Source organism: Pseudorasbora parva, chromosome 25, assembly GCF_024679245.1.
Source record: "Pseudorasbora parva isolate DD20220531a chromosome 25, ASM2467924v1, whole genome shotgun sequence".
NCBI classification, from domain to species: domain Eukaryota; kingdom Metazoa; phylum Chordata; class Actinopteri; order Cypriniformes; family Gobionidae; genus Pseudorasbora; species Pseudorasbora parva.
Genome location: NC_090196.1, coordinates 15579674 through 15605950, shown reverse-complemented (window position 1 = coordinate 15605950; position 26277 = coordinate 15579674). Strand labels below are relative to the sequence as shown.

Genomic DNA, 26277 nt, shown 5'->3' with positions numbered 1-26277 from the left:
AAAAAATAATAATGTCATCTTACCTTCCCACTCAAACTCGTTGCTGTTGTCTGAAGGGGTGTCTATATCATCCAGGTCCAGTTCTGTACTCTCATCCAGCTCATCTGACAGGACCGAGCCTTCACTGTGGTCTAAGTTCAGGCTGATGTCTGGAGCCAAAAGTTTCTTTTTAGTTTTCTTTGCACTGTTAAGTCCGTAAGACTGCGTAGCTGAAATTCAAAGAACAAAAGCTATTACAATGTTTCTACATATTAAGTACATTGGAGTATATCATTATGGCTTACCAGGTGCTCCTTCACCAGAAGACCCAGTGAAAAGCTCCTCGTCAAGCTGAATATCTTCTTCCTCTGGGAGTGGCCTGGCAACCCCAAAAACAATAAAATAAAATAAAACACTCAAATGTATTGTAATATATTTAGATGTTAGGCTTGGGCAGTATGATTATATACACTGCCCAGCCAAAAATAAAAATAGAGTTGCTGTTTGGATTTAAATAGTCAAATGCTTAAGAGTCTATGGCTGGACAATTATTGCAGTGATTGTTATGTTTCTAGCATGTCATACGTTTGGCAATAGTTAAACCCTAATTGATAGGTTTTTATTTCTTAAATAACCATGTAGTAAGACACATCACGGCCATATTCCAGGATGATAATGTCAAGATTTATCAGCTTGGGAGGGAGCATGGGAATCATTTTCACTCATGATTTGGCCTCAGAGTCAAGAATTTCAAACCATTTATTACCATCAAGCGGTGAATCCATTTTTGGTCAAGATCTTGTATTGTCAATGCAAGAGTCCAGCACTCTGTAAAGTCTCCTCCAGCACATCCCAAAGACTTTCAATGAATTTAAGCTCTGGTCTAGGAGGTGAAATGATTGTTCATTCTTCTCTCAACCATTCTTTTATTATTTGAGCCTGATGAATCTTGGCATTGTCCTCCTGGAATATGGCCATGATGTGCCAGACATGTTTGTTAAGATTTGTTATCTTAATATTAATTATCAGGCTCATTTATCAAATAATTGTTGTAGTTTCAAGCAAAACAAATGATCTTTATTCCCCAGCTATGAATTAAACGCCTTAAAAAATAAATGTACAGTTCAAACTGAAAAAAAGAAAATCTATTTAGATTAAGTATATTTAATTTGTAAATTGTATATTGTATGATTGACAATAATATATATATATATATATATATATATATATATATATATATATATATATATATATATATACATACATACATACACACACACATATATATATATATATATATATATATATATATATATATATACATACACACACATATATATATATATATATATATATATATATATATATATATATATATATATATATATATATATATATATATATATATATATATATATATATATATATATATATATTTATAATTTAACTTATAATATAATATATTATACAAAACGATTATGATAATAATAGTTTAGTTATGCAATACAAACATTTTGGAGTTGAATTTCCAGCACAAGCAAGATTCATTTTTTAGATTTTTAGCATATAGCATAAGATTTTATGCATCTAAAAAAAGTATTTTGTGCAAAAATATTTATATATATTGTAATAAAAAAGGTAAAAAAAACAAATAATAAAAAAAAGTTTTGCATCATTCATCCAGTCTTCAGTGTCACATGTTCCTTCAGAAATCATTCTAATATGATGATTTTGTGCTTAAAATTCATTTCATATTATAAATACAGAAAACAGTTGTGCTGCTTCATATTTGTGGAAACTGTAATTTACAGGCTTTCATGATTCTTTGATTTAAAAAAAAAAAATTAGACATTTGTAACAACGTGAAAGTCTTCAGCCTAGTCACTTTTGATTAGGGATGTGACGGTGAGGAAATTTTCCCACTGGTTAATCAACCAGTGACAACACCGTTAATCACAGACTGGGCTTTTAAATCAGTAACCAAAAGTAACATGCACACTGCGCTCAGGCACTACTAACGGAGTGGAGCAAAGCGAGTGGTTTCAATGAATTCCTATGAAAGTTAAAGGGGTGATGAATTGAGAAATCAACTTTCCCTTGAGCTTTTGATATATGAAAGGTCATGGTAATATAAGAATATCCTCTAATTTTCAGAGCTGAAAACTTCTTTGTTAGTCAAAGAAAAGCTTTCATAGACACCAGGCTCAGCAAACGGTCCTGTGCTTCTACTGACGTCGGTGCGCGACGAAACACCGCCTGTACAGAATCTACAGTGAGTTTAATCCAGGACCCTCATACACCGACTCATGGAGGGCTCTTGCTAGCTGGTCAACAACAATAAACATGCCGAGGAAGATTAAGATATTGCGCTATTCCTGGTTGTGGAAGAACACAGTCGCTGCATAAGCTTCCTTCGGTTCCTAATATTAGGAATGAGTGGTTGAACTTTATTTTTAATGAAGTTCCAGCTCACGTGGGGAAGACATGTTCACTTCATTTCACTGCGGAATCGTTTGTAAACAAATCTCCAGTCGATGCTGGATTTGGATCCGACAGGAATGGCGCAGCACACCATGTGAGTGAAATGTGTTTTATATGTAATAGTAATGCATTGTTATAGATCGTTTTGATTATGTGTCTGTGTCTAACAGATCATACCTTTAGCACGCTGGACTCAGACATGTATGGGCCAGGGCTCGAAAAACCCGGCAGGCCGATGGATCTCATATTCCGTTCTTGTTCTGTTATTCTCTCTCGAGTTGACATCTGAAGGGCTGCGCGCCGAACGTGTATGTGTGCGCGCGGTTCGCTCTTATATCGTTTGATCTTGCGGGCTATGTGTAATATAAAAATAATAGTCCAATCAATCACGGGTCGATGAGAAATAAATCATTGCGTTTGTTTGATAAAGACGTTTACGAGCCCTGTGATCGAGATAATCATTCTGGTTGCCGATTCTCCCTCAATCGCTCCTCTCTCATGTGAACTCACAGTGGAGCTGAAGCTCATTAAATATGCAAATCTTATCCAATCCTAGCCGTGGGCGTTTTCTTCCAAGTCTACAGTGCTGCACGCCCATCAAAACCCAGCGTTTTGGAGAGAGCCTCAAAACCAGTGTAGAAAATAGCCTATTACTTATTAGTTATGATGTTTTTGAATGTGAAAACCACAAAAGCTCTTCACTCTCGTGATGAATGAAATCTGACTCCTGCTGCGTTTGTGCTGTGACTCTCATTTGGATCATGCTTTATTAAGCAGACACATTCAGCTTTCATTCATATTGTCTGTTCTCTAACTGAACTAAATGGTTTTATTACTATAAAAATGTTACTGGTGTTGAGTCTAAACACAGACTATCTTAGCAAGCCTATTTTTGATAAATTGAATGTGCCTTTGCTAAATAAGTGATTTCTTTCAAAGCTCTCAGTGAGCTCAAAGTTTTGAACTGGAATGTATATTGCGATATATATCATGAACAAAATACCCATGGCTACCATACACACATAACAGCTTACCTGGGGAAATCCTCATCTTGCCACTCCTCCTTTAGCTCCACCCCTTCCATTCTCAGTCTCGCTTCTGTGGTCGCCACTGACTCCTGGTGCTCAAAACTGAAGACAATAAAACAAAAATTAATCCATTAGGCAACTGTTTCGACTTTAAAACAACTGTAGCTAAAGTGTTATTCACTCACTAAAAAAACCAATATGTCCGAGTTAAAAGAGTCCAGAAGTCAAAATCTGGCTGATGGTCATTCATCACAGACTGCAACTGTTACACAACAAACTGCTGCAGTTACTGAGAAATGGTTGAAAAGAGTTTTGAACAGCCTAATAAGACCACTGCACATTAAGACGCAGTGTATCACAGCTTACGGCATTAAAAAAAAAATCCATACGGGCCTCTTTGGTGCGTTAATCTCAAATACAAAGGCATGCGAACTCTGGAGGACTTCACACACAACGAATTCTGTTACATACGAGATAAGCTCTTTTACAAATGGATGTAGGCGAAAGAGTTTCACCTTCTTTGGGGAAAGATTGGGGTGGTGACTCTGAAAAGGCCTGAAATTCTTGGACTGCGTTCAAAGTTCAATGTTTTGCCTTAAAGAACAAACCCGTTCTAATTTCTTGGAAAAGGAGCAGATTAAGATGCCCTTCTTGCTAGAACTAAAGACATTTCACAGCGAGATCACTGGAAGAACGGGGCTGATTTGTTTTATATTCAAATAACCTAACACTAGATCACATGATTTAGACTAACAGAGGAGCAAAACCACAGAAAAACAAATTCATCCTCATGTGTTCAGACTGAAACTAAACCGTTACTTGGAATAAAATAAACAAAAACTTGACATTTGTGTTATTTTAGCTAGAAGCAAAGGCAACATTTACCATTTTCATTTAGTTGAAATTGATTTATAAAAACTAAAAAAAACTAAATAAAAATTTATACAACCTAACCTATTTTAAAAATAAATAAATAGAAAATGCAAAACATTGTGTAGTATGCCATTTCAAACAGTAGTAGGCCAGCAATATAGTAACATTATAGTATTAAATAGGAATATGCTCATTTTCTATGGGATTTTTAACCATGTTACCATAATTTGGTATGGGTCTATCGTTTAAAACCCTTATTTGGGTGATTTTGCAATATAAAATAAATTAAAGGGATAGTTCACTTTGAAATTAAATTTTGATATGTTTTAGCTTACCTCATGGGCATCTGAGATGTAGGAGTATTTGTTTCCTCAGTAATTTAAATTTTGATTATTTTAGGTCAAACCGTTCTTGTCTGTGCCTCACATAATGCAGGTCTATGGTCACCACCTCAAAGAGCTTACACAGAGAAGTCCAAATTAAACAATCCCCCATCGTAAGTACACACTGATGGCCTAAGACACGAAACGAGCGGTTTGTGTGAGAAAGCGAACAGTATTTATATCGTTTTTACCTCTTGTTGGGCGCGCGTGGCATGTTTCCTGTGTATGCTCTTTGAGGTGGTGACCATAGACCTGCATTATGTGAGGCACAGACAAGAACGGTTTGATCTAAAATGATCAAAATTGAAACTACTGGGGAAACAAATACTCCTACTTCTCGGATGCCCATGAGGTAAGCTAAAACATATCAAAATTGAATTTCAAAGTGAACTATCCCTTTAACATCTAAATAAAGGAATATATATATAGAAGCAAATGTTTGTTTGAAGCAGTGTTATTAAAAAAGTATTAATCTATGCATTTTTAACAATTAAATTGTTGTTTATTATTTGACACGTAAAGTAATATTAAAGGTGCCGTGTGTAAATTTCAGCAGCATCATCCTTTCGAAGCACATAGAGAAGCTACGGTGGCTAACACAGGACAAAAATGTCGACGTCGAAGACAATAGAGAGTAGCTAGCGCTTTGTAGAGAAGTTTGTCCGTTTAGGCCTACCGTAGAAACATGGCTTCACAAAATGGCGACTTCACTGTAAGGGGACTCGCAGTGTATGTAGATAGAAATGGCTTATTCTAAGGTAATAAAAACATAACAGTACATTATGCAGTACATGTTTTTTATACACCACTGAAAACATAATGTTTATTACCTTTAAAGTATAGAGCCTTATTGTAAAGTGTCACTATAAAAAAAGTATTTTTTAAAAGTATAATAGCCGGATGTCAGGAGACATCAAACATTTCTGGTGTTATTTCCAGTTCATTGGTCACACTGAAAATAGAGATCAGATTGAACACTGCATATCTTGGTGAATATAAATTATCCAGATATTCAATGCATTTACAAAATATGCATGCTACAAACAATATGTAGAATGCATATGCAAAAACAGCAGTTTACAAGTATACTACTGCGAACAGTCGGATGTCCTGCGTCATGTTCAATCAAAAATAAGTTTTCATAACCTAAGATATCTCATTTAAATCAACTTTGCCCTGTTATTTGTGTGCGTTTTGTGTGTCCAGGCTGTCATGTCTTCCGATTTTAATGAAGAGGCACAGCAAAGGAGTCATTCATCCACCAGCTGTTTAGACATTTCAAAGAGAGGCTGGCACTCAGATGAGAGGGGGAGACGTGGACACTGGTTAACTGTGGACCGGAGCTAATTGCCATGCCATCCATGTGGTAGCCGTCATACTCCTCCAGGGGGGATGTCTGCTGCTCTTAATGCCAGCCTCCCTAGAAGAGATCTGCAATGGTTCACAGTGTTGTCATGGGACAACGCTGCATGTGTTCCAATGCTAAAACTATAATTACATAATTTACTTTCTTCTTTGAAAAGAAGAATATATCACCAAAGAATATATTTTTCAAGGATGTTGGATGTTTTTGTCTATACAGTGCAAGTAAAAAGGGGTCCAAAACAACTTTGAACTCTACTGACTTTCACTGTATAGACAAAGGATGCCAATCAGAATCGGCCGATAAAGGTTTAAAATATAAACATCGGCATTGGCTGACAGGAAAATTTTAAAACTATGCAGATATTCATGCCTGCAGTAACTCACATGTGCAGAAGGCTAGTGATAGATCACCACAGCTGTGTGGTCATTCTTGAAGTGAACGTTTGAATGTATGATGATTATATTTAAAGTTTTCGATTGCTTCTGAATAAAGCGGTAATTGATGTCATAAATCACAAGCATGACACTTGTAAATTCATCACTTACAGTTTCTTCATCTGTAATACAATTATCAAATGGATGACGAAAATTTGTTATCAACCTCCCGATTTAAACTTCCCAATATTTAAGCATTTCCCCAAATCGTGTAAATATCGGATTCAACCTAAATGGCGCCATCTTGTGGACATTTTGAGAATTCCATACAAGCCCGTCATTAAAGGACTGCATACTCGCATCTTCTGAGGGGAGATGATTCAATAACAGCTTTCAACAACAGCCAGTATTGCATAAATGAGATATGCACAACTAAGATGTTATGAGATGCTACTATGTCGCTATGTAGTTTAAACTTGGCGCTAAAAATAGAGGCGGAGTCAGGTAATCCGTCGTCACAATAAAGACGTAAATTACATTAATTAAATAAAACAACCGTGAATAAGAGCATGTTGGAAATAAAGAGGCGAATCTCTCTCTCTCTGTCTCTCTCTCATTTACTGAAGCTTTCGCACCTCGATCGCCCCCCGGTGACCGGTATAGCCGCCCCTCTGTGTTTTCTAATGGACGTGAGGCAAACTAAATAATAAAATTACGCTTCAAATATTTTTTCCCCAAAGTTAGTTTGTCACTGAAGGCAGTTATCTTCACGATGATTTCATTTCAAGTCTTCGTTTTTAAAATAAGTTACGTTTTAGTTAGTTATTTGATGCTATAAAAACAGGGGGTGTGACGTCATGATTGACAGAGTGAAGTTGTCACTGAGGCACTAACAGACTTTTTTCAAAAATTTTGGGAGCAGATTGGAGCTTTAGCTTTAATTTCTACATTTCCATAACTGTTTATTTCACACCAACATTTGCCGCTTGCAGAAAAGATTGCTAGCAAGATTGCTCTTATGAGGATAGTCATTGAAGATATGCCTTGAAGCAAGTCTAAAATAAAACATAAGCCAGCCACTTCTGTTGAGCGCGCAGTGTTCTGAGATGATGCCGAACGACCACTGAATATGACGTCAGTAGTGCTGCAACGACGCGTCGACGTCATCGATGACGTCGACTACGGAAATACGTCGACGTTCGTGAAATGCGTCGACGCGTCGTGTCAGATGTTCATCTCGCGTAATGTTGGCTTCTGCTCCTGGTTCTATCACAAAAACCTAGACAGCGAATATCAAAAGTATGGGAATACTTTAAACAGAGGCCAAACAGTGTTTCCCACACATAGACTAATTTGTGGCGGACTGCCACATAATCAATAACGGCCGCCACATTCGTCATTCATTCATTTTTACGCTAAAAGACGCACGCATATTCGTTTAGCTGCGTTTCCTTAAAGGGGGGGTGAAATGCTGTTTCATGCATACTGATCTTTTTACACTGTTAAAGACTTGGAATCCCATACTAAACATAGACAAAGTTTCAAAAGTTAAGGTGGACGTTTGATGGGAGTATTTCTTTGTCAAAAATACTACTTCCGGTTAGTCATAAGTTTCGGCAAGTTTTTTGAGATCATGCGTCCCCTTTGACGTTAGTGGGGGCGGAATTTCCTTGTATGGGCCTTACGGACAATTCTACCGGAAGCGCGTGAGAGAGAGCGAGGGAGAGAGCGAAAGCAACAGCCTGCCCATCAAAGCGGGGCTTGTAGGATGCTGGACAGGTGACAATTACACATAGCACATAACAATGTCACCAAAAAAGTGGGTTTTTGGTTGCCAGACCAAACAGTGGATGTAATTTGCTTTTCCGGATCAGCAACTGAGTTGCGCGAATGTTTATATCTGTTCGCTGCATTTCGGTGCCGACTGTTTCATAAACAAGGCCCAGCTCGACGCCGAATTTTCCCAATCGCCTAATGCTGAAGGATGGAGCAGTCCCAACGTTAGAAGGGTGAGTGAGACTGCTTTTAGTCCGCTTACTGTCTACACAAACCACGCGTAAACACACAAACACACGTGCACAACTGCACTTCCCACATGTACACCTTCAAAGACAAAAATACGACGATATAATTCAAGTATAAATATGTAAATAACACAAGCCGCTAAGCATATTATATAGTTAGTGTATAACTTGTAACTTACCACATACAGACGTCCTGCTCTAGTCGTTTTTGCTGCTGCTCCTGTTCAACTGCAGCCTCTGGGTCTGATTCCGGATCATAGATGTATGGCTGTATCTGATTAAAAGCCATATTTTTATTTTGAATAAAGTTTTTTTCCGCTGTTAGGGATGACGCTCGACTCAACACACAGCGCGCTGCTGCACACGTCATTATTTAGCTCCGCTCACACGACACGCCCCCACCCGCTCGGCTTTTTTCGGAAAGACTCGGAACAGCGCATCTTTCTTATATAATTATTAAAAAAATAAAAACTTTTCGGAGATATGCAGGATGCAATGCTACTCTATAGGTACTCAAGATTGACATGACACTGACTGAAACTGAGTGTTTCACCCCCCCTTTAAGTTCTCTCTCCGCCCTTTTGCGCGTCTCTTACTCACTCTCACACACACACACACACACACACACACACACGTGGGTTGCATCGACCGTAAAACAAGTTTTATTGCATTTTGGCGCATTTAGTGTGACATAGCTTTTAAAACCAGAGCAGTTGAATAACAGAGTTGCGACACGCCTTCATCACGCGGCAGCGCGCGGTCACGGCGCTCATTATAATTCTAAACAAACCAGCGCGGTGTCAATCAATACAGACCAGTGTTTCCCAACAGGGATCCCGAGCAAAAGATGCCGGGACGCACTTACACCGCGGTTCATCTCACATCTGATGACGCATCTTTAATATGGGTTGTAACTTGAAAATAATGCTGTATGTATGTCTCTGTCGATGGATACGTGCTGACTCCTCAGGTATACACTACAACAACAGCGATAATAAAAGAAAAACGTGGGCAAAACGGTCTCTCTTTGTAAACTTTATAAAACGCATGCGAGTGCTGCTGTACGTCCGAATATGAGCAGTCATTTTCACCGTCATCACCCCCGTGTAGCCAGAAGACGCGAATGAGAAGATCTGTCTCTGTGCACTCGTCCCAAAGCGCGCAAATATTGAGTTATCTTTCAAATCCTGTGCTTAAACGGACAAACTCACAAAAAATATGTCAAAATGTCATAGCCTACTCTATGCCTTAAGTGAACTTTATACAGAAAATACGACGACTATCCGTGGGTCTTAAAGGGGCAGTAGCCTTCACTGCTGTCTGTTTAATGTCAAACAAAAGATAAAGACATCACTCACTGCTCCTGACTGAATAGCTTTTGTAAGTTTAATAAGGATTATTATTTTTTTTAATTTTAAACAGTTAAATGTGTGGTTATTTTACTTTTGATTACTTCATTCCATTTCTCTAAAAACTAATGTTAGACCTATCTGAAAAGCATTGTTTATTTTATTCTCATCTTTGCTCAATAGTATTTATTTGTGCTGCTGCTTCTATTTAAGTTATCTGTTCTTATTTTCTTTATTTTCATTTGACAGTAGTCCTTTTTCCCCTAAACATAGCAAATACCGAACTGTACTGAAACGTGAACCTAAAACCGTGATACAAAGCGAACTGTGAGCAGTCTGTACTGTTACACCTCTAGCGTAACTTATGTGAGGGGGTGCCACAGAATTTTGAAAAATTTCAAAGGGTAAAAAAATTAATCGTTAGATTAGTCGACTAATCGAAAAAATAATCGTTAGATTAGTCGACAGAAAAAATAATCGTTAGTTGCAGCTCTAGACGTCAGCATCAAACATACGTTGAGACCAAGCGGCAACCTCCCGCGATCTCTCTTGAAGCCAATACGGAAGTAATGTAAACTTTAATTCCTCAACTGGTCACTAGGGACAGGCTCCAGAAGGGAGCAGAATCTCATTGAGCCCCATGTTAAAATTCTCAACTTTAAAGCAGAAAAAAACATGATTACAGCCTGGTACAAATTGTGGTTTTGGCTTATAAGGCTAATTTTGATCTTCATGACAACTCTGAGAGGGGTGAATTTTTTTATAATTCATTTGTTAACGTTATATAAAGCCCAGAGGTGGAAAGAGTAACAAAATATTCTACTCAAGTAAAAGTACTGTTACTTCAATGAAATTTTACTTAAGTACAAGTAAAATTACTGGTCTAAAAATTTACTCAAGTAAAAGTAAAAAGTAGCTCATTTAAAATAAATAGTAAAAGTTACTTAGTTACTTTTTTAACAGTGGGGGGGGGGAAAACATCAATTAAACATTTACTGTACCTATTATTAAATGATGGTTATTATCACTTGTTAAAATGATGTTAAATGAATGAAGAAGATTGGTCTTTTTTTATTTGGTTGAACAAATGCTTTAACGTTATATAAAGCCTTAAAGTTCTGCATAATTAAGGGCGTGGTTACAAGTGGCAACAGAGCTCAACTGCACTGTGTTGCCAAGTCCTCGTTTTTTTCCGCGGATTGTTTTCTATGTCGGCGGACTGAAGCGACTATTATGTGATATAGAGACCCATGAGTGCGAATTTTAGCAGGCAACCTTGCCAAAATAACACATTTTACCCCACAAACGCCATTTTTTGTTGCTATAATTGTAAAAAAAACAAAAATAACAAATAAATCTGTTATATATTATCAGCACATAAACATGCAAATAATCTATATTGGTTTAGTTTATAAAAAAAATCTATATCAGTCGATCACTAATGAAAATAACTTGAATCCAAGCAGCTCTAAAATAATTAGCTAAAGACAGTATCTTCAGCACTTCAAGGGCCCTATTTTAATGATCTTAGCGCATGGTCTGAAGCATATAGCGCAAGTGCACTTAGGGCGTGTGCAAATCCACTTTTAATGCGGGGAAAAAAGGTTCGTACTCAGTCCCTTAAGTTATGGGTGTGTTTTGGCTGTAACGTGCAACAAAACAACCAGAGTCTCATCTCCCATTCCCTTTAAAGGCCAGTTGTGCTCGCATCATGGAGCATTCGCTATATACATCATGGCCGAATTTGCAGGGCTGTCAAAGTTATCGCAATAACGCATTTATACAATATCACTTTAATTTTAATTAGTACCAAATAAATATTTAATTTTTAAATAGTACCATTAATTCAGGTTCTATTTGACCATACTGTGTGAATCATCCATAGTTCAAGCCAGGGTTGTCAAGTCCATGGTTTTCTCCTTCACCTAACATTATTTGTAGTGCACCCCAATTGTTAAGTGAGCTTTATTTGAGTGTGATTATTATATCTTAAAATAAATAGCAGAAAATTCAAACCATACAGCACAAAAGCTTGACATTACCACCAAACTAACGTTATAGGATTGACAAACGTCATTCTGAATAATTGAGAGAAAAAAAAAAGTAATGGGAGACCAAGATGTATAGTATAGAATGTATCAGTGACAGTCTTAAAACATAGGCTGCAACCAAAATCGCATACTCCCCTACAGTAGGGATGGCTCGATACCACAATTTTGGCTTCGGTACGGTACCACAATCTAATACCGAAGTACCGATATTAAATCGATACCACAAGGTCTGATATTAGCGCGGGTATATTGCACGCGAATGAGAACAATTATGCAAGTTTTGAGTTTATAAAGTGGGAAATTACCACAAATGTTTATTGTAAATTAATTAGCGAAGCTTATCACATCAAATCAGTCATTTGGAAACTTTCTTGTGAGAAATAATTTCAGCAAAAATCTCTCAAAATTAGCAAATTGCTTCTGGTTTCAAAAGACATCGCACTACACTAAAGCAATCTGCATAATCCTATTCAACATTTCACGCTGGTCTCGGGATGGAGAACGGAAATCATTTGAACATGCAAGAGATTTTATAGCATTTCGTAATAACAGTTACAGGAGATATGAGCTCATACGACACACACACACACACACACGCCTGTCACTTAGTCACGCTCGCACATTACACATTAAGTTTCCTTAAACAGTCAAATACACAGAATTATGTACAAATGTCCGTCTTTAGTGAGTAAGTTATTCACATAAACACAGGCGGTTGTGTCTAACGGGAATATAAATAGTGCAATAGTACGCGTGCAAATATAATGAGATCTAAATGTCATTGGTTGAAACGAACGCTGGAGATTGTGATATTCGATCTTATGTTAGGCTATGTGTGTGCGTTGATCAGTGTTAAAAGAAAATAAATGTCTAAATGAGATGGTTTGAATGATTCACTGACCTGTCGATCTCTTCAGAAGTCTTAAAGTCAGGATAGTGACAGATGCTTCTTGGCTAGGTCTGATGGTTCTTCATCAGTTTTATAAGCAAAGTCATTACAAATGTCACTTCTACTCCTCTCTTTATTAATTCGTTTTGGGCTTCTTGAGTGAGATTCAACTGCTTTATCCATTTTGTCCGTCTATGTTGTTGTCACATTTGCCGGTTGTTTCGGGTCAGTTTGGGTAGCGCACTGCCATCTAGCGGTGAACTTCGGAACAGCAGCATATACCGAAATGTGCCAAATCATGATATCGTACCGTTTTAAATAAAATATATACCGGTATTTTTCCAGTACCGGTATATCGCGCATCCCTACCCTACAGTAGGCGAAAAAACTGTATGATACAAAATAATGTAATAAAAATAAAATATGTCCGATATCACAGTACAAAATTCATAGTAGGCAAAAAGTATCTGGATGACGTATTACTACCGGTGAGATTCTGAAGTGTGCATACGATGGACACTTTACTATCCCATGAGGTCATGGGAGAGGATTTGTGAATGGCAGTGTATCAACGTAACTGACGCTGGTAGGACACATGATAACGACAACATGGCGAATGTAGACCTGACCATATTATAGGCTAATCATACTACATACACTCATACTATATAAAACTTACTTTTTAGGGCTTGAGTACTTATTCAAAATATCAGGAGAGTAAGCTAATTCGGACGCAGCCGTAGTATCCTGCCTACCTAACAGCATTTGTTTTGAGACACTGATGGTGCATCCCAATTCGCATACTATCCGTCCTAAATAGTATTTGAAAATAGAATTAGTACATCCCAAATCGTAGTGTATTCTACCCTAACCCTAGTATTCCAAAGATAAACAGGTGGTCTACTATTTCTGGTTAGAATTAGAAGTGCAGAGCCGTGCAAACTCTGACGGATATTATTACCCACAACCCATTGCGAGTTGGACGAGGAATTTGATCAGAACTACAAACGTGGGGGAAAAGTGTTAAAAAAACTACAAACATTTGTGCGAGTCCGACAATTGCAGTGAGGTTTAGATAAAGAGGTTTGAGTGAATACTTATCAGTATCTAACTTGACCAATGATCCACATTAAATTTCATCTGCAACAGCATCGAGAACTTGTAATGGCACGTTTGGCCAATAGCTTTTAATATGCATCATTTAAGTGCATCATTATATTTAAATTTAAAACACATGAGTCTCTGCATGAAAGACCCATGACTGGCAGATCAATGTGCTACTACAATTCTCTCTGATGTTACTACAATTCAATGTGCTACTACAATTTTCTCTGAACACCACTCCTGTTTAACCTGCCACTGAGCCAAATAATGAAAAATAACAATATTGCTTACCACAGCTATGCTGACGACACCCATCTACTTAGCAATATCACCTAATGACTACAGCCCCATTGACTCGCTGTGCAAATGCATTGATGAAGTTAACAACTGGGTGTGCCAAAACTATCTTCAGTTAAACAAAGACAAAGCTGAAATCACTACATTTGGAAACAAAGATGAAATTCTCAAGGTGAACGCATATCTTGAGGCTAAAGGCCTGATAACAAAAAATCAAGTCAGGAATCTTGGTGTGATTTTGGAGTCAGACCTGAGTTTCAGTAGTCATGTCAAAGCAATAACTAAATCAGCATACTATCATCTGAAAAATATTCCAAGGATTAGATGTTTTGTCTCCAGGCAAGACTTAAAGAAACTCGTTCATGCTTTCATCACCAGTAGGGTGGACTATTGTAATGGCCTTCTGACTGGCCTTCCTAAAAAGAAGGTGCCTGATTGCACCTTATCTATGCATCATTTTTTTATTCTTTTTATAACTGTTTTAGTTTACCTTTGTTCTTTTCTTTGTTTATCATCATTTTATTATTTTTAATTCTCTTTGAATTGTATTTTTTTTCTTATGCATTTTTTATCCCTATTTTAATTTTTGTTTGTATGTAAAGCACTTTGAATTGCCACTGTGTATGAAATGTGCTATATAAATAAACTTGCCTTGCCTTGCCTTGATGTGATAGGAAATCAAATTGAATTGAATGTGGAGGACTTTAACTGTGACAAGATAATTGGCAGGGCAGTTTAAACGGTCACAGGATGCATACGTCTCAGACCGACGGACCGTTGGCTGAACGTCTGATGCATATGGCACACTGATCTGGAAACACTTCAGGAGTTTCAAAGTCGTCATCTGATTGGTTGAATTCTACAGGATGTCCGTAAGACGTGCTTGTTGCATTCTTTATTGGTCCACCTAGAAACTCCCGCGTGGAGTAAGAAAGCCTATGTGTTTTCTGTGACAATGAGCGCTTACCAGGATCAAATGAACACTGGATATATTGTAGTAGTATAGTATGTGAAGATCACGGCTCCACTGTTGCAGTAAACTTGAACAATGTTCATGAATGAATCATTTGTAGATGCACGCCGGTCTGTTATTGCAGGGACATCGACTTTACATTTTCACGCCCCTAAACATGACGTGGAACAAAACGAAATGTGATTGGTTGAGTTACATGCAAGCGGCAACCTCCCCCAGTTTCTGTTGAAGCCAATACGGAAGTTACTTAAACTGTAATTCCTCGACTGGCCATTAGGGACAGGCTCCAAAAGAGCTGAAAAGAAAATGCGCTGGGAAGATGGCAACGGCAATCTCAGCCCTACTTTATGACTCATCGGAAACCTATGGGTGACATCACGGATAGGGCTAGGTATTGTTCAAAATCTTTTGATCCGGTGCCAATTTCGATACCTCAGTTTCGATACTGTTCCTTACAATCCTTTTTTGGATACCATATGCAACTGACTAGCAGCACAAGCTAACATACATAACATGGTAGTCCATGTTATGGAGATACATTCGGTTTAAGTAGTGAAAATAAGAATACTTATCTGTCAAGTATTTTCCCCGAGCACGATTGTCCCCCCTCCCTTCTCCCTCATTGACCTTCACTCACACTTGACGTACCTTGCGTCATTCATGATGCAACTTTTTGCTTTGAAGAAGAACAGAAGAAAAGCGGTTTCACTAATAGACTGCCTAATAGATTTATAAATTTTACCGCACAGCGATTTTCACTTGACTGCACTGCACCTATCAGAAGATTATTATGGAGGCAGCTGACTTTGATGGAGGAATTGACGGTTTTAAGGCCCTTTCACACCGGATATGTAACGAAAAAGCGAATCAGCCGCGACACGAATTTGCGACGTTTCAGACAACATTCCAAAACATTTGCAGCGACAGCTAAGAAAACATGGCCACTTCATCATTCAGTGAAGACGAGCTTTTCATTTTATTTAAAAGAACGAAAAGAAGGTTTTGGGTGCACCCAGTCACAGACAGAGCGTCTGAAGGGGAGTATGCTAATCGTGTACAGGAGCTAAAACTGTATATCATGGCCGCTTCTGCACTTACTTTTGAAAGTCTGTGTCACAATTTGAGGAGCAGAGACAGTAACGTTAGCAGCACATCTGATGAAACAAACACACTTCAGGAGACCAAACGATCTGGAGCAGATGTGTCTAGTCGAGTCACAAATAATGTAAACATTTCAGTGCCACAGACGTACTAATGGCAACACATTCACTTTCCATAGTCGCGGACACAATGTTTAGAAAAAAACTAATTATAAATCAAAAGGTTAGATTATTAATGTCTATACTAGCATACACTGGGCAAACGCAGCTTTAACTAGAACTATAGCTGTAATTTCATGAGAAATGCCACGCCTGGCAAAGGTTAATAGTTTGTAGGGCTGCACCTACACTGTAAAAAAATATTTTAAAAAAAAGTTACTTGGTTGCCTAAAAATTTTGAGTTAATACAATGAACATTTTTTGAGATTCGAACCTTTATTAAAATATTATTAAAAGATTTTGTAAGCATATTGGGTAACTGTGTTTGTTTTATTTCTAATGATGCAGTGAAACATGCCAAATAGTGCTATTTTTCCTTATTTATCAAATTTTTTATGTGGTTCAGATACAATAATATTTTGAGTTTCTATTTATTAAACAAATTTCCTTCATTGTATCAACTCAAATTTTCAGTTTCAATAAACTCAAAATTAAGGCAACCAGGTTACTTACTTTTTTAAGTTAAACCAACAAAAACCAACACATTTTAAACCTCGGTTTAACGTCTCATCCGAAGGACGTTAAGGAATATATATATATATATTATTGGTGTATCATTATGAGGACCCACAAATTCCGGCAGCACGCGCACTTCAGATGATCAATGCAATCGATCACAGTTCTAATCGCAAGAAAGTGTGTGAAAATGCCCACTCTCAAACTGTCAATGTTTAGCTCATCCAAGAATTTTAATTCTGCATTTACTCACTCTCATGTTGTCAATCATTTGAACGTCCATGTTTACTACAGTATGCGCATCGTGATAAATTCATCACATAAAGCCCATTGTGTCTCTTTAGAAGACATGAAGACTTCAAAAGATTTAGATTAGACACTCGATTATTTATTTTTATGATGCCTTTTTGGCATTTTTCCATCTTTTAAGTTTGAGAGGAATGGACTTTAAAAATGGAGGAATTGAAATCCCTCAGGTTTCATAAAGAATATCTTCATTTGTGTTTGGAAGTTAAACGAAAAATGACATGAAGGTGAGTAGCTACATATGACAATTTACATTTGTGGTAGCCTACATTTGTTAATTTGTGTTTGGGTGAATTATATCTTATAAATAGGCCTACTACAACAAGTTGAGCCTTGGATAAAACAACTATATATCGCGAATCATATAGTTTCCATCAACGATAGATATCGTCACATTTTTCTATCGCTATAGATCGTTTAACGTTATATCGTTACACCCCTAGTTGAGAAAAATTATATTATTGGATATTTTTGGGTGAGAAAATGTGCCACTGGCAAATGTTGTGGACACAAAAATAACGGTTAAGTTAAGTTTGAGTGAAGAACTGAGTTTTCTGTTCTTAAAGCCCATCTTTCAAGTTGAAGATCACTGTGAATGAACGTGTAGATAAATAGCATAGGAACTCGACTTGCGTGAAGAAATGTATCATAAATGTGCATTAAAACAGTTTTTTTAAAAGAAATTGTGAGTAAAATTACTTCCGTTGTGAAAAACGCTCTGATCGGAGGTGACGCAACGGCCGGTAAACATTGTCTCTTTGTAATGGAGTCAGACAGCGAAGAGGTTGCAGTTGGGAAAAATGTCAACTCTTACGATGGGCTATTGCCGTATAATAACGAGTCGCCTAGGTGAGAGAGGGGTCAGGGAGAGTTAAGGGGAAGGGTAAATGGACAGAGGAGAGAGATAGAGTTGTGGGATAACTACGTACACGTTGCGGCATTAGTTTTGGCTTTTGTTTACACAGCGCTCGTCCCGGGTCGAACCCCGCAATGTTACTAGGTCTCCGACTCGGGTTCAATTCGGTAATTAATTCCGCGACGTGGTTGCTTTCACACAGAAGGCGACCCGGCAATGTTCCGGGAATATTGCGGGTCCGACGTGCAGTGTGAAAGGGGCTTTGGTGAGTGCCCACAGGGTATCTAATTGTGGCTAACGTTGTCTCCATGTTTATTACATTGCAGTATCTTTAATAAATCATATTTAGCAATATTGTTGTCGACTTTGTTGTTTTTCAAGCATCCATGTAGATTGTCACCATCTATGCCAGCAATATGTGTCTTAAAATAATTAATTTAGATCCCAGATTTTAAATGAATGTTGTAGGATGTAGGCTATAGCTTACATCTGTGACGGTCAGATAGGGATAGACATTCTGTGCATTTCTACACAACATAGTTTATCGTGAAATTTTGTAGAAATTGCTAGCTGATGTTTAATCATTAACTGCTTTTAGACCTCGGTGTCCGCTCCGCATGTTCTGCTTCTGCAGATGTCAAGCGTTTGGGCCGTATATCTGAACAACATAACCGGACAGCTGGAATTCCGACCTAAGCCGGCTGTTATACTACTCACCTCTTAGTATTTCCGACGGACATACTGTAAATGAGCTCACATGTACTGTGGAGTACGTGTATGAAAGCAGTTAGTCTTTCGGCTAGGACGGGAATATGCTGTTCATGTAAATACAGTCATTGTAACAACGATCTTTTATTGATTCACCATTGTGACAACTCAAACCTACTATAACTATAATTACGATAACGACAATCTCTATTTTCTGTTTCCACCTCTCAGACTACGTAAACCCACAATGAGAGCCAGGGCTGCAGCGCCTATGTTTGCCTGTCGTTGCGTCATATGACGCGTTCTCTGGGAAAAGGCGGGTTTTTGGAGCTTAGAACAGGCACTTTTTTTCATAATTTCTGCGCGTGGGTGTTGTAAAACATTTGTTTTCTTATGTATGTCTTTTTAAATTGACATTTTCATCCAATATTCTGTATAAAATTAGTTATAAAATTAAATTGAAAGATGGCCTTTAAACCCTCTACGAAACTTAAAAGAAACATTTCAATGACTTGAGTGCCGTTCTTTGTTCTTTTCTCAGAGAAAAGCTTAACTCAAGTCTTTCAGAGTCGCGGTCAAAGCTGATTCGAAAGACTGCTGTTCGACAGCCTCTGTGTTTACTAGTACCACGCAAGCGCAACTCTGCCGTCACTATGTTAAGCCCCGCCCAGCAACACTATACACTAGGGCTGTAACGATATGCGATATGAAATCGAAATCGCAATATGCAGGTCCACAAACCTGTATCGCGATGTGTGAAGGCAGAATCGCGACACACCCCTTCCAACTCTCAGAATTATCCTTCCTGTCCAGGTCCAACTTTTAAGTCAGCAGTATGGCAACATTTCACCAGTGGAGAACAAGGATGGCAATCGTGTAGTTGACAAGACCCACACAATTTGCCGTAAGCGTTTCGAGAAGCTCCCCAACCGGCCAGCAACTCAACCAACATGCAGATGCCGGAGACACACTGCAAGCGTGGTGTGAGCGTTTCGTTTCTGTTGCGTGTCAGCCGCGGGGTCTCTTTCTTTGCACACCAGAAGCATGTCTGACACAGCGCTTCTGCTGGTATTGATATTGATATAAATATATATATATATATATTAGGGGTGTAACGATACGCGTATTCGTATTGAACCGTTCGGTACGAGGCTTTCGGTTCGGTACGCATTATGTACCGAACGGTTCTTGGACTAATTAATTAGATTTGGAAAATAAAAAAGTGTGTGAAATATAATAATATGAGTTCAACAAGGTAGCCCAATAACCAAAACGACATAACAGCCAATGCCCCTGACACCGCCGAAGTGAAAGAAAAAAAAAAAACACCAAATATGTTTTAGGCTGCTCAGTCAGGTGCTCGCTTACTCAGTAGGCTACGCGCTGAATGCTTGTGGCAAAATGGCTATTGCGTTTAACAAACCAGAAATAGAAGATCCTCCAATAACCAACAGGCATGGTGTTTGGGTGAACTTTGGATTCTTTGTAAGCGATGGTGTTGGCAAGAGCGATGGATTAAAAAACAAGGGTATGTCGCATTTGCTGATGGTACAGCAGCGGGAATAATTTATGTCATGTCAATCAACTCATTTACACCGACACCAAGACGATAAAAAGGAGAAACAGCCACAAACTATCCCACAAACTATCCCCGCAGCATTTAGACAGACATTTCCAACTTATTCAACTGGCAAAAGACATCACCGCGGCGAGTGGTCATTTATAGCCGCGGATTAGGGCTGGGCGATATGGCCAAAATTTCATATCCCGATATAGCTAATTTGATATCCCGATAACGATAAACATAACGATATAGCAATTTTTCTGTTAATTCAGTTTATGAATAGTCTATACAAAATTGCAATGTGGAAATGCAGTTTGAAATGATATACAATACAAATAAAGGTAGTATGGACTACATTTTTATTTTATTTATAACCTTTTTTCAAAGCAAGACTGTTAGTAAGTTAACACCTGCCTAGGGATGTTAACCGATGACCGTTTGACCGATGGCTGACCGTATCAACGTTAACCGATCAAAGTTGTCGGTTAAAATAAATAAAAAAGTGATCTCTAAATTAGGCTATTATAGACAGTGGACTAAACGCTACTACAGTTGGCCGCCTCATTCCAAAATCTTTTTGTGTGAGTGAACATATCCCTCGCACTCAATTTTTCATAACTCGCCTGTTTGTACTTAATAAACCAATAAAAACATTTGGCGCGTGGTCACAGCGTTTGGGTTTGCGCGCTCACAAGGTTTGCAAAAAGTAAACACTGGAGGTTAGAGCCAGGGCAGACGACAGTATGAAGCGTGCATTTCGCTTAAGATGGGCTTACATTTGGAAATATATTACATCTTCATTTCAGTGGTAACACATAAGGTGTTGATCGTCTTTCTTTATTATTGCTAGCACTACCTCGAACTAAAGCGGCGTCTCTTCGGAGCTGTCATTTTCTTAAATGAGCCGCGGCAATGATTCAAATGAGCTTCTAACGCTGGACAAACGCCTTTATCTTCAACGCGATCACCTTGTACCCAAACCATTTCGAAACTAAGGAGCATTTCGCGCTGTGGGGGATTTTAAAAAAGTGACGTGATTGGAAGGGAGGCGGCAGCGCGTGTGTGTGTGAGAGCGCGAGAGAGAGACAGGGAGCGCGGTTCGCGGCTGTTATTTCAAATAGCGCAGCATATTTTAAACTAATCGGTTAACCGGTTTCAACCGGCTAATGAGGCTCGGTGGTCGGTCAAGAAAATGTTTAGTTTTCGCCATCCCTACACCTGCTATTAAAATATTTCAATATATGGCTATATGGTGTGCCACGCGTATAAAAGCCCGTTGCAGCGTCTGTGTCTGAAGTTTGTTTTGCGCGCTTATGCCACCACTCTGGCATAATTACTCTGAGAATTACCCTGGTCTGAACCGCGTCTACTACCGTCTTCATCTATGTTTGTTTATGTATTGCAGCGTGCATGGGCATGCCGGGGAGGTGCATCTTGACGTAAAATTCTGCCATAAACGCCTTATCGTGGCGTAAGCGATAGAGCCTTATATAAAACGATAAACATTTTCTATCGTCCAGACGATATATTTCGTCATATCGCCCAGCCCTACTGCGGATATGAGACCTTACGCCCGTTTCACACATACTCCGTGTGCGGTGCGTATTTTTTTCAGTACCCATGTTAACGGATGACAGCTACACTGCACGCGGATGTCCGTTCCAGGAGCGTTGCGTCTGCAGCAGCAGCAGTGCACGGATCGTTTTCGTACCGAGTCTATTTTTTGCTGCGCTGCGCTGCTGCATTAAAGTGATAGAACATTGTTCGCATTAAAATAAACATGTACTGACGCGAAAATCTAGTAATTTCATCACAGATGCATATCATTTAAAATATACTCTTGTTTCAAAGTCAACACATGGCTTTTTTTTCTCAAGTAAAGCAACAAAACGACACCTTACCTGGCATTTAGGTTAAAAAAAAAGTGCCATAATGGAGAGCACTCGTAGTAATTTCTTGGAGGTGAAAAGCAAAGTTCTTTTTGACCTGCAGGATTTCTTTTAAAAGGGTGTAAAAACGAAAGAAAAACGAGAGTCTTTTTGAATAGACTATTGTAAGTTTCTAATTTAAAATGTTTGTGATTTAAGGCTATAAACTATGTTTAAATGTTTTGCCACTTGTGTGAGCTAAATCTAAAGTATATAAATATGAATAAATGAATTTAATAAAATGTTTTTTAAATGTAGTAGGCTACGTAACCTGACTTCTATTAAAGAGTAAACAAAGAGAATTGGAATTCTGACGAGGCATGTTCAGTAAAAACCTTTGGATTTTAAATAAAAAATAATGAATCAATGCTGTGTTTGTGGTGTGCAACAGCGGATCAGTTGCGGACTGCAAACGCAGCATATGTGAAAGCACTACAGGGTGTGGGGCTCCTGCATCGCAACGCAACGCAACGCAACGCAACGCAACGCAACGCAACGCAACGCAACGCAACACGCACCGCACACGCTAATGTAAAGAGCTAATGTCTTATTCCTGTAACTACATAGAAGATGGGTAAAGTATAGCTCCATCATTGTTCAATGTAAAAAAAAGATATCATACTTTGTTAGTTTTAATAAAAAAATAATAAAAAAGGTAATTTATCTGCCAATTTTTTCTTTTTGCTGTATCTAAAACATACCGAACCGAACCGAACCGTGACACCAGTGTATCGTATCGAACCGAACCGTGACACCAGTGTATCGTATCGAACCGAACCGTGACACCAGTGTATCGTATCGAACCGAACTGTGACACCAGTGTATCGTATCGAACCGAACCGTGAATTTTGTGAACCGTTACACCCCTAATATATATATATATAGCCTATTGATACCGCAAAGAAAACGTCGGCAGTAGCCTATATTGACCACACAGATATGGTATTGACGGCAAAATAGGCTACAGAATATTTCGTTCTGCCAGGTTTAATATTTCAAAATCGATAATTATGTTGTTTCTTATTATTAAAATTAGGCCTGTATCTGCATTTATGTTAACCTACAGACTTTCGAACATGAAAATGTCATTTATTAATATGCATTCGTGTCAAAATGACATATAAACATCTTTTGCTATTCTATTTTGCCTGAAACGCTTCCAACACGCTCACGTGTCGAGTTAAAAATAGGCGTTCTCTTCTATTTGAAGCATGCATGCGTTTTCCGTGCGTGTCACGCAGGCATTATGCAAACTCTAACCGGTTAACATGAGAGCCGAAATAAAAACGGACACGCCACGCAGCCGAGACGCTCATGGCACGCTTGCAGTGTGTCCCCACAACCCAACAGCAGCAGCCTACACTGCCTAGTTAATTCCAAGCAAAGTTTCCAGCCAATTCAGATCGAGCACAAAAAAATTACAGATGCAATTGGAATCATGTCACTGGATATGCGCCCTTTTTCGGTTGTTGAAAACGAGGGATTCAAGTATTTACTTAGTGTGCTCAAGCCCCGTTATGCATTACCGAGCCGGGCGCATTTCTCTCAAAATGTGCTACCAAAACTTCTGGAGAAAACAAAGGCTAAGGTGGAGGAAGGGTTGAGTACTGCTGAATCCATTGCAATCACCACCGATGGATGGAAGTCCCGTGCCACAGACAGCTAGGCTATATGACCATAACCGCACACTATATATATACGGCTGATTGGCAAATAGCAAACCCTGCCCAAACACTCACTAGAGAGCCACAGAGGGTAAGCCTCAGTTACCTCAGTGCGAAAAAACATTAACCATTGTTCTTTGTAAATGTAAGATTGATTGAAGAAGAATTTTCAAAATGCTCGAATCACCTCCACTATGGACTTTAGTTCTGTTTGTTTTTCAACAGTATTTTATTACAAAGAAAACAGAAGTGTTATAGCTTTGGCTATATAGTTTAATTTACTTAGGTATTTTGTTAATAATTTGCATAGTTAATATTGTTATTTGGTGTTCAGTTTTTACAGGTTTTTCAAATGTTATTTAATAAATTTATTTTTTTTCCCTCAAAATATCTTTTGAACTGTTTTGTTTCCCCCCATATCAAGGTTTGTATCGTACCGTGGGTCAAAAATCGTGATACGAACCGAATCGTGGGTTTGGTGTATCGTTACAGCCCTACTATACACGATGTGATTGGCCTGACCAGAGTTTGGTTTTTACAGCTCAGAACTGTATTGAGAGTTGCTAGAGGATACTCAAGGCAGATTAGATTTGCAGGGGGCATCGAGATTCCTAGGCTAGTGAAAGGGGTCTATAGTCTAGTCTGTAAAAAGGGTCTATAGTCTTTTCCTCCCTTTCGTGATGCATCTGTGTCAAACAACTTCTGAACAACTATAAATGTTGGGTGGAACTTAATTTTGTTCATGGGGAATTGATTGGATGATTGTGGTTTGCGATTCTCGCTTTAGCTACAGGTTGCCCCGCCCTCACGCCAGCAAAGACGTCATCATCAGAGAAGAGACGTAGAGACGAGGGAGGGGAAGTTATTTTGATCAAAAGTTACGATGGCACATGAATAATAAAAAGTGCAGAAAAACCATTTATAACAAAACACCGCTATATTCCAAACTGCGTCAATTTCACAGTGACTTTAAAATTACCTTCCATTGTGTTCGGTTGGTGAAGAGAGCGTGTGCGGCGGTCGCACAGGAGTTGAAGTCCTCACGCCTTGTTTTTGTCTATTGTCTGGAGTCGCTGCTTCCTGCGGCGGATCTCCTGCTCGGATCGCACTGTTTCCATTCGCCAGTGAATTCCCTGTTATGGAGTCATCAGGTAGTTCTTCCCCACAATGAACCGTTGGTGATGACGATAGTGATGTTGGGCTACTTATATTTCTGTTTTCTTGCGTCTCAGATATCCAGTTGGGTGTGCCTGATTCGGGATTACTTTTGTTAGCGTTCATATCACTCGAGTCTCTCTGGTTTGAGACTTCCTCAGTCGCTATTACATCTGTGGCCATGATCGATGACGTCGGGGGTATGTGATCGATTATTATCGATCAGCAAAACAATCCTTTCCACGTAAAAACAAACCTTAATAATAAACCGATCAGGATTTTACATAGTCTTAGATATCTCTGATTAAGATTAATACTTATAATAGATTATGTTTAAAATACGAGCATATACGTGGCTATCAAGTAGGTTGAAAAACAATCTTGCCCTTTTAAGTAACTGTTAAACACCCCGTTTAGTGTGTGGTTAGTGCGCAGTCGGTCCCTTTTCCTCTCCTGCTTCCTTCCTACAGCACAACTGCTGTCAGTTTAACGGATTTAACGGTGAGTTCATATCAAAACACGTGCATATAACGTTTAAAATGGTAGCTAAAGGTCTAGAAGACAGTTTTAGTTGTTGACAAACTCTGGAGACCCATCTCATCTGTTGCTTTATCCGGCCGTCATTCTTCTTTTGGAAGTGTCGGGGAAATTAAAGTGAAGTCCGACTCTATAATGCCAAAATTTCCGGTCCTCATTTTGACCTCTTTCAAAATAAAAGTCTCCTGTGTGTGTGTGTGTGTGTGTGTGTGTGTGTGTGTGTGTGTGTGTGTGTGTGTGTGTGTGTGTGTGTGTGTGTGTGTGTGTGTGTGTGTGTGTGTGTGTGTGTGTGTGTGTGTGTGTGTGGCATGTTTTTGTGACATATAATGACACAAATGTGTATAATGACATGGGTATGACACAGGTAGACCTAATTGCAAGGAGAGGGTGAAATATGAGGACAATGGCCATGTCCCCACTTTTCAAAATGCTTATAAATCATACAGGATGAGTTTCTTTTAGAAAGTAAAACTGCAGAATGTTTCCTGTGATGGGTAGGTTTAGGGGCAGAGGCAGTGTAAGGGGATAAAATACTGTTTGTACAGTATAAAAACTATTACGCCTATGGAATGTCCCCATATGTCACAAAAACAAACGTGTGTGTGTGTGTGTG

The 26277-nt window shown here is 38.6% G+C and overlaps 1 protein-coding gene across 2 annotated transcripts in view; it reads right to left on the bottom strand.

The window, feature by feature from the left end:
• Nucleotides 1-25785, bottom strand: part of bnip2 (BCL2 interacting protein 2) — a 39013-nt gene extending 13228 nt beyond the window's left edge. For both annotated transcript variants that reach the window (XM_067435693.1, XM_067435694.1), the window contains exons 1-4: nt 24952-25785; nt 3495-3590; nt 285-358; nt 24-209 (exon numbers count right to left, since the gene is read on the bottom strand). In XM_067435693.1, the coding sequence (XP_067291794.1) occupies nt 24-209; nt 285-358; nt 3495-3590; nt 24952-25310 (715 nt within the window). In that variant the 5' untranslated portion in view covers nt 25311-25785. The remainder of the gene's footprint in view (nt 1-23; nt 210-284; nt 359-3494; nt 3591-24951) is intronic.
• Nucleotides 25786-26277: the final 492 nt, after the last annotated feature.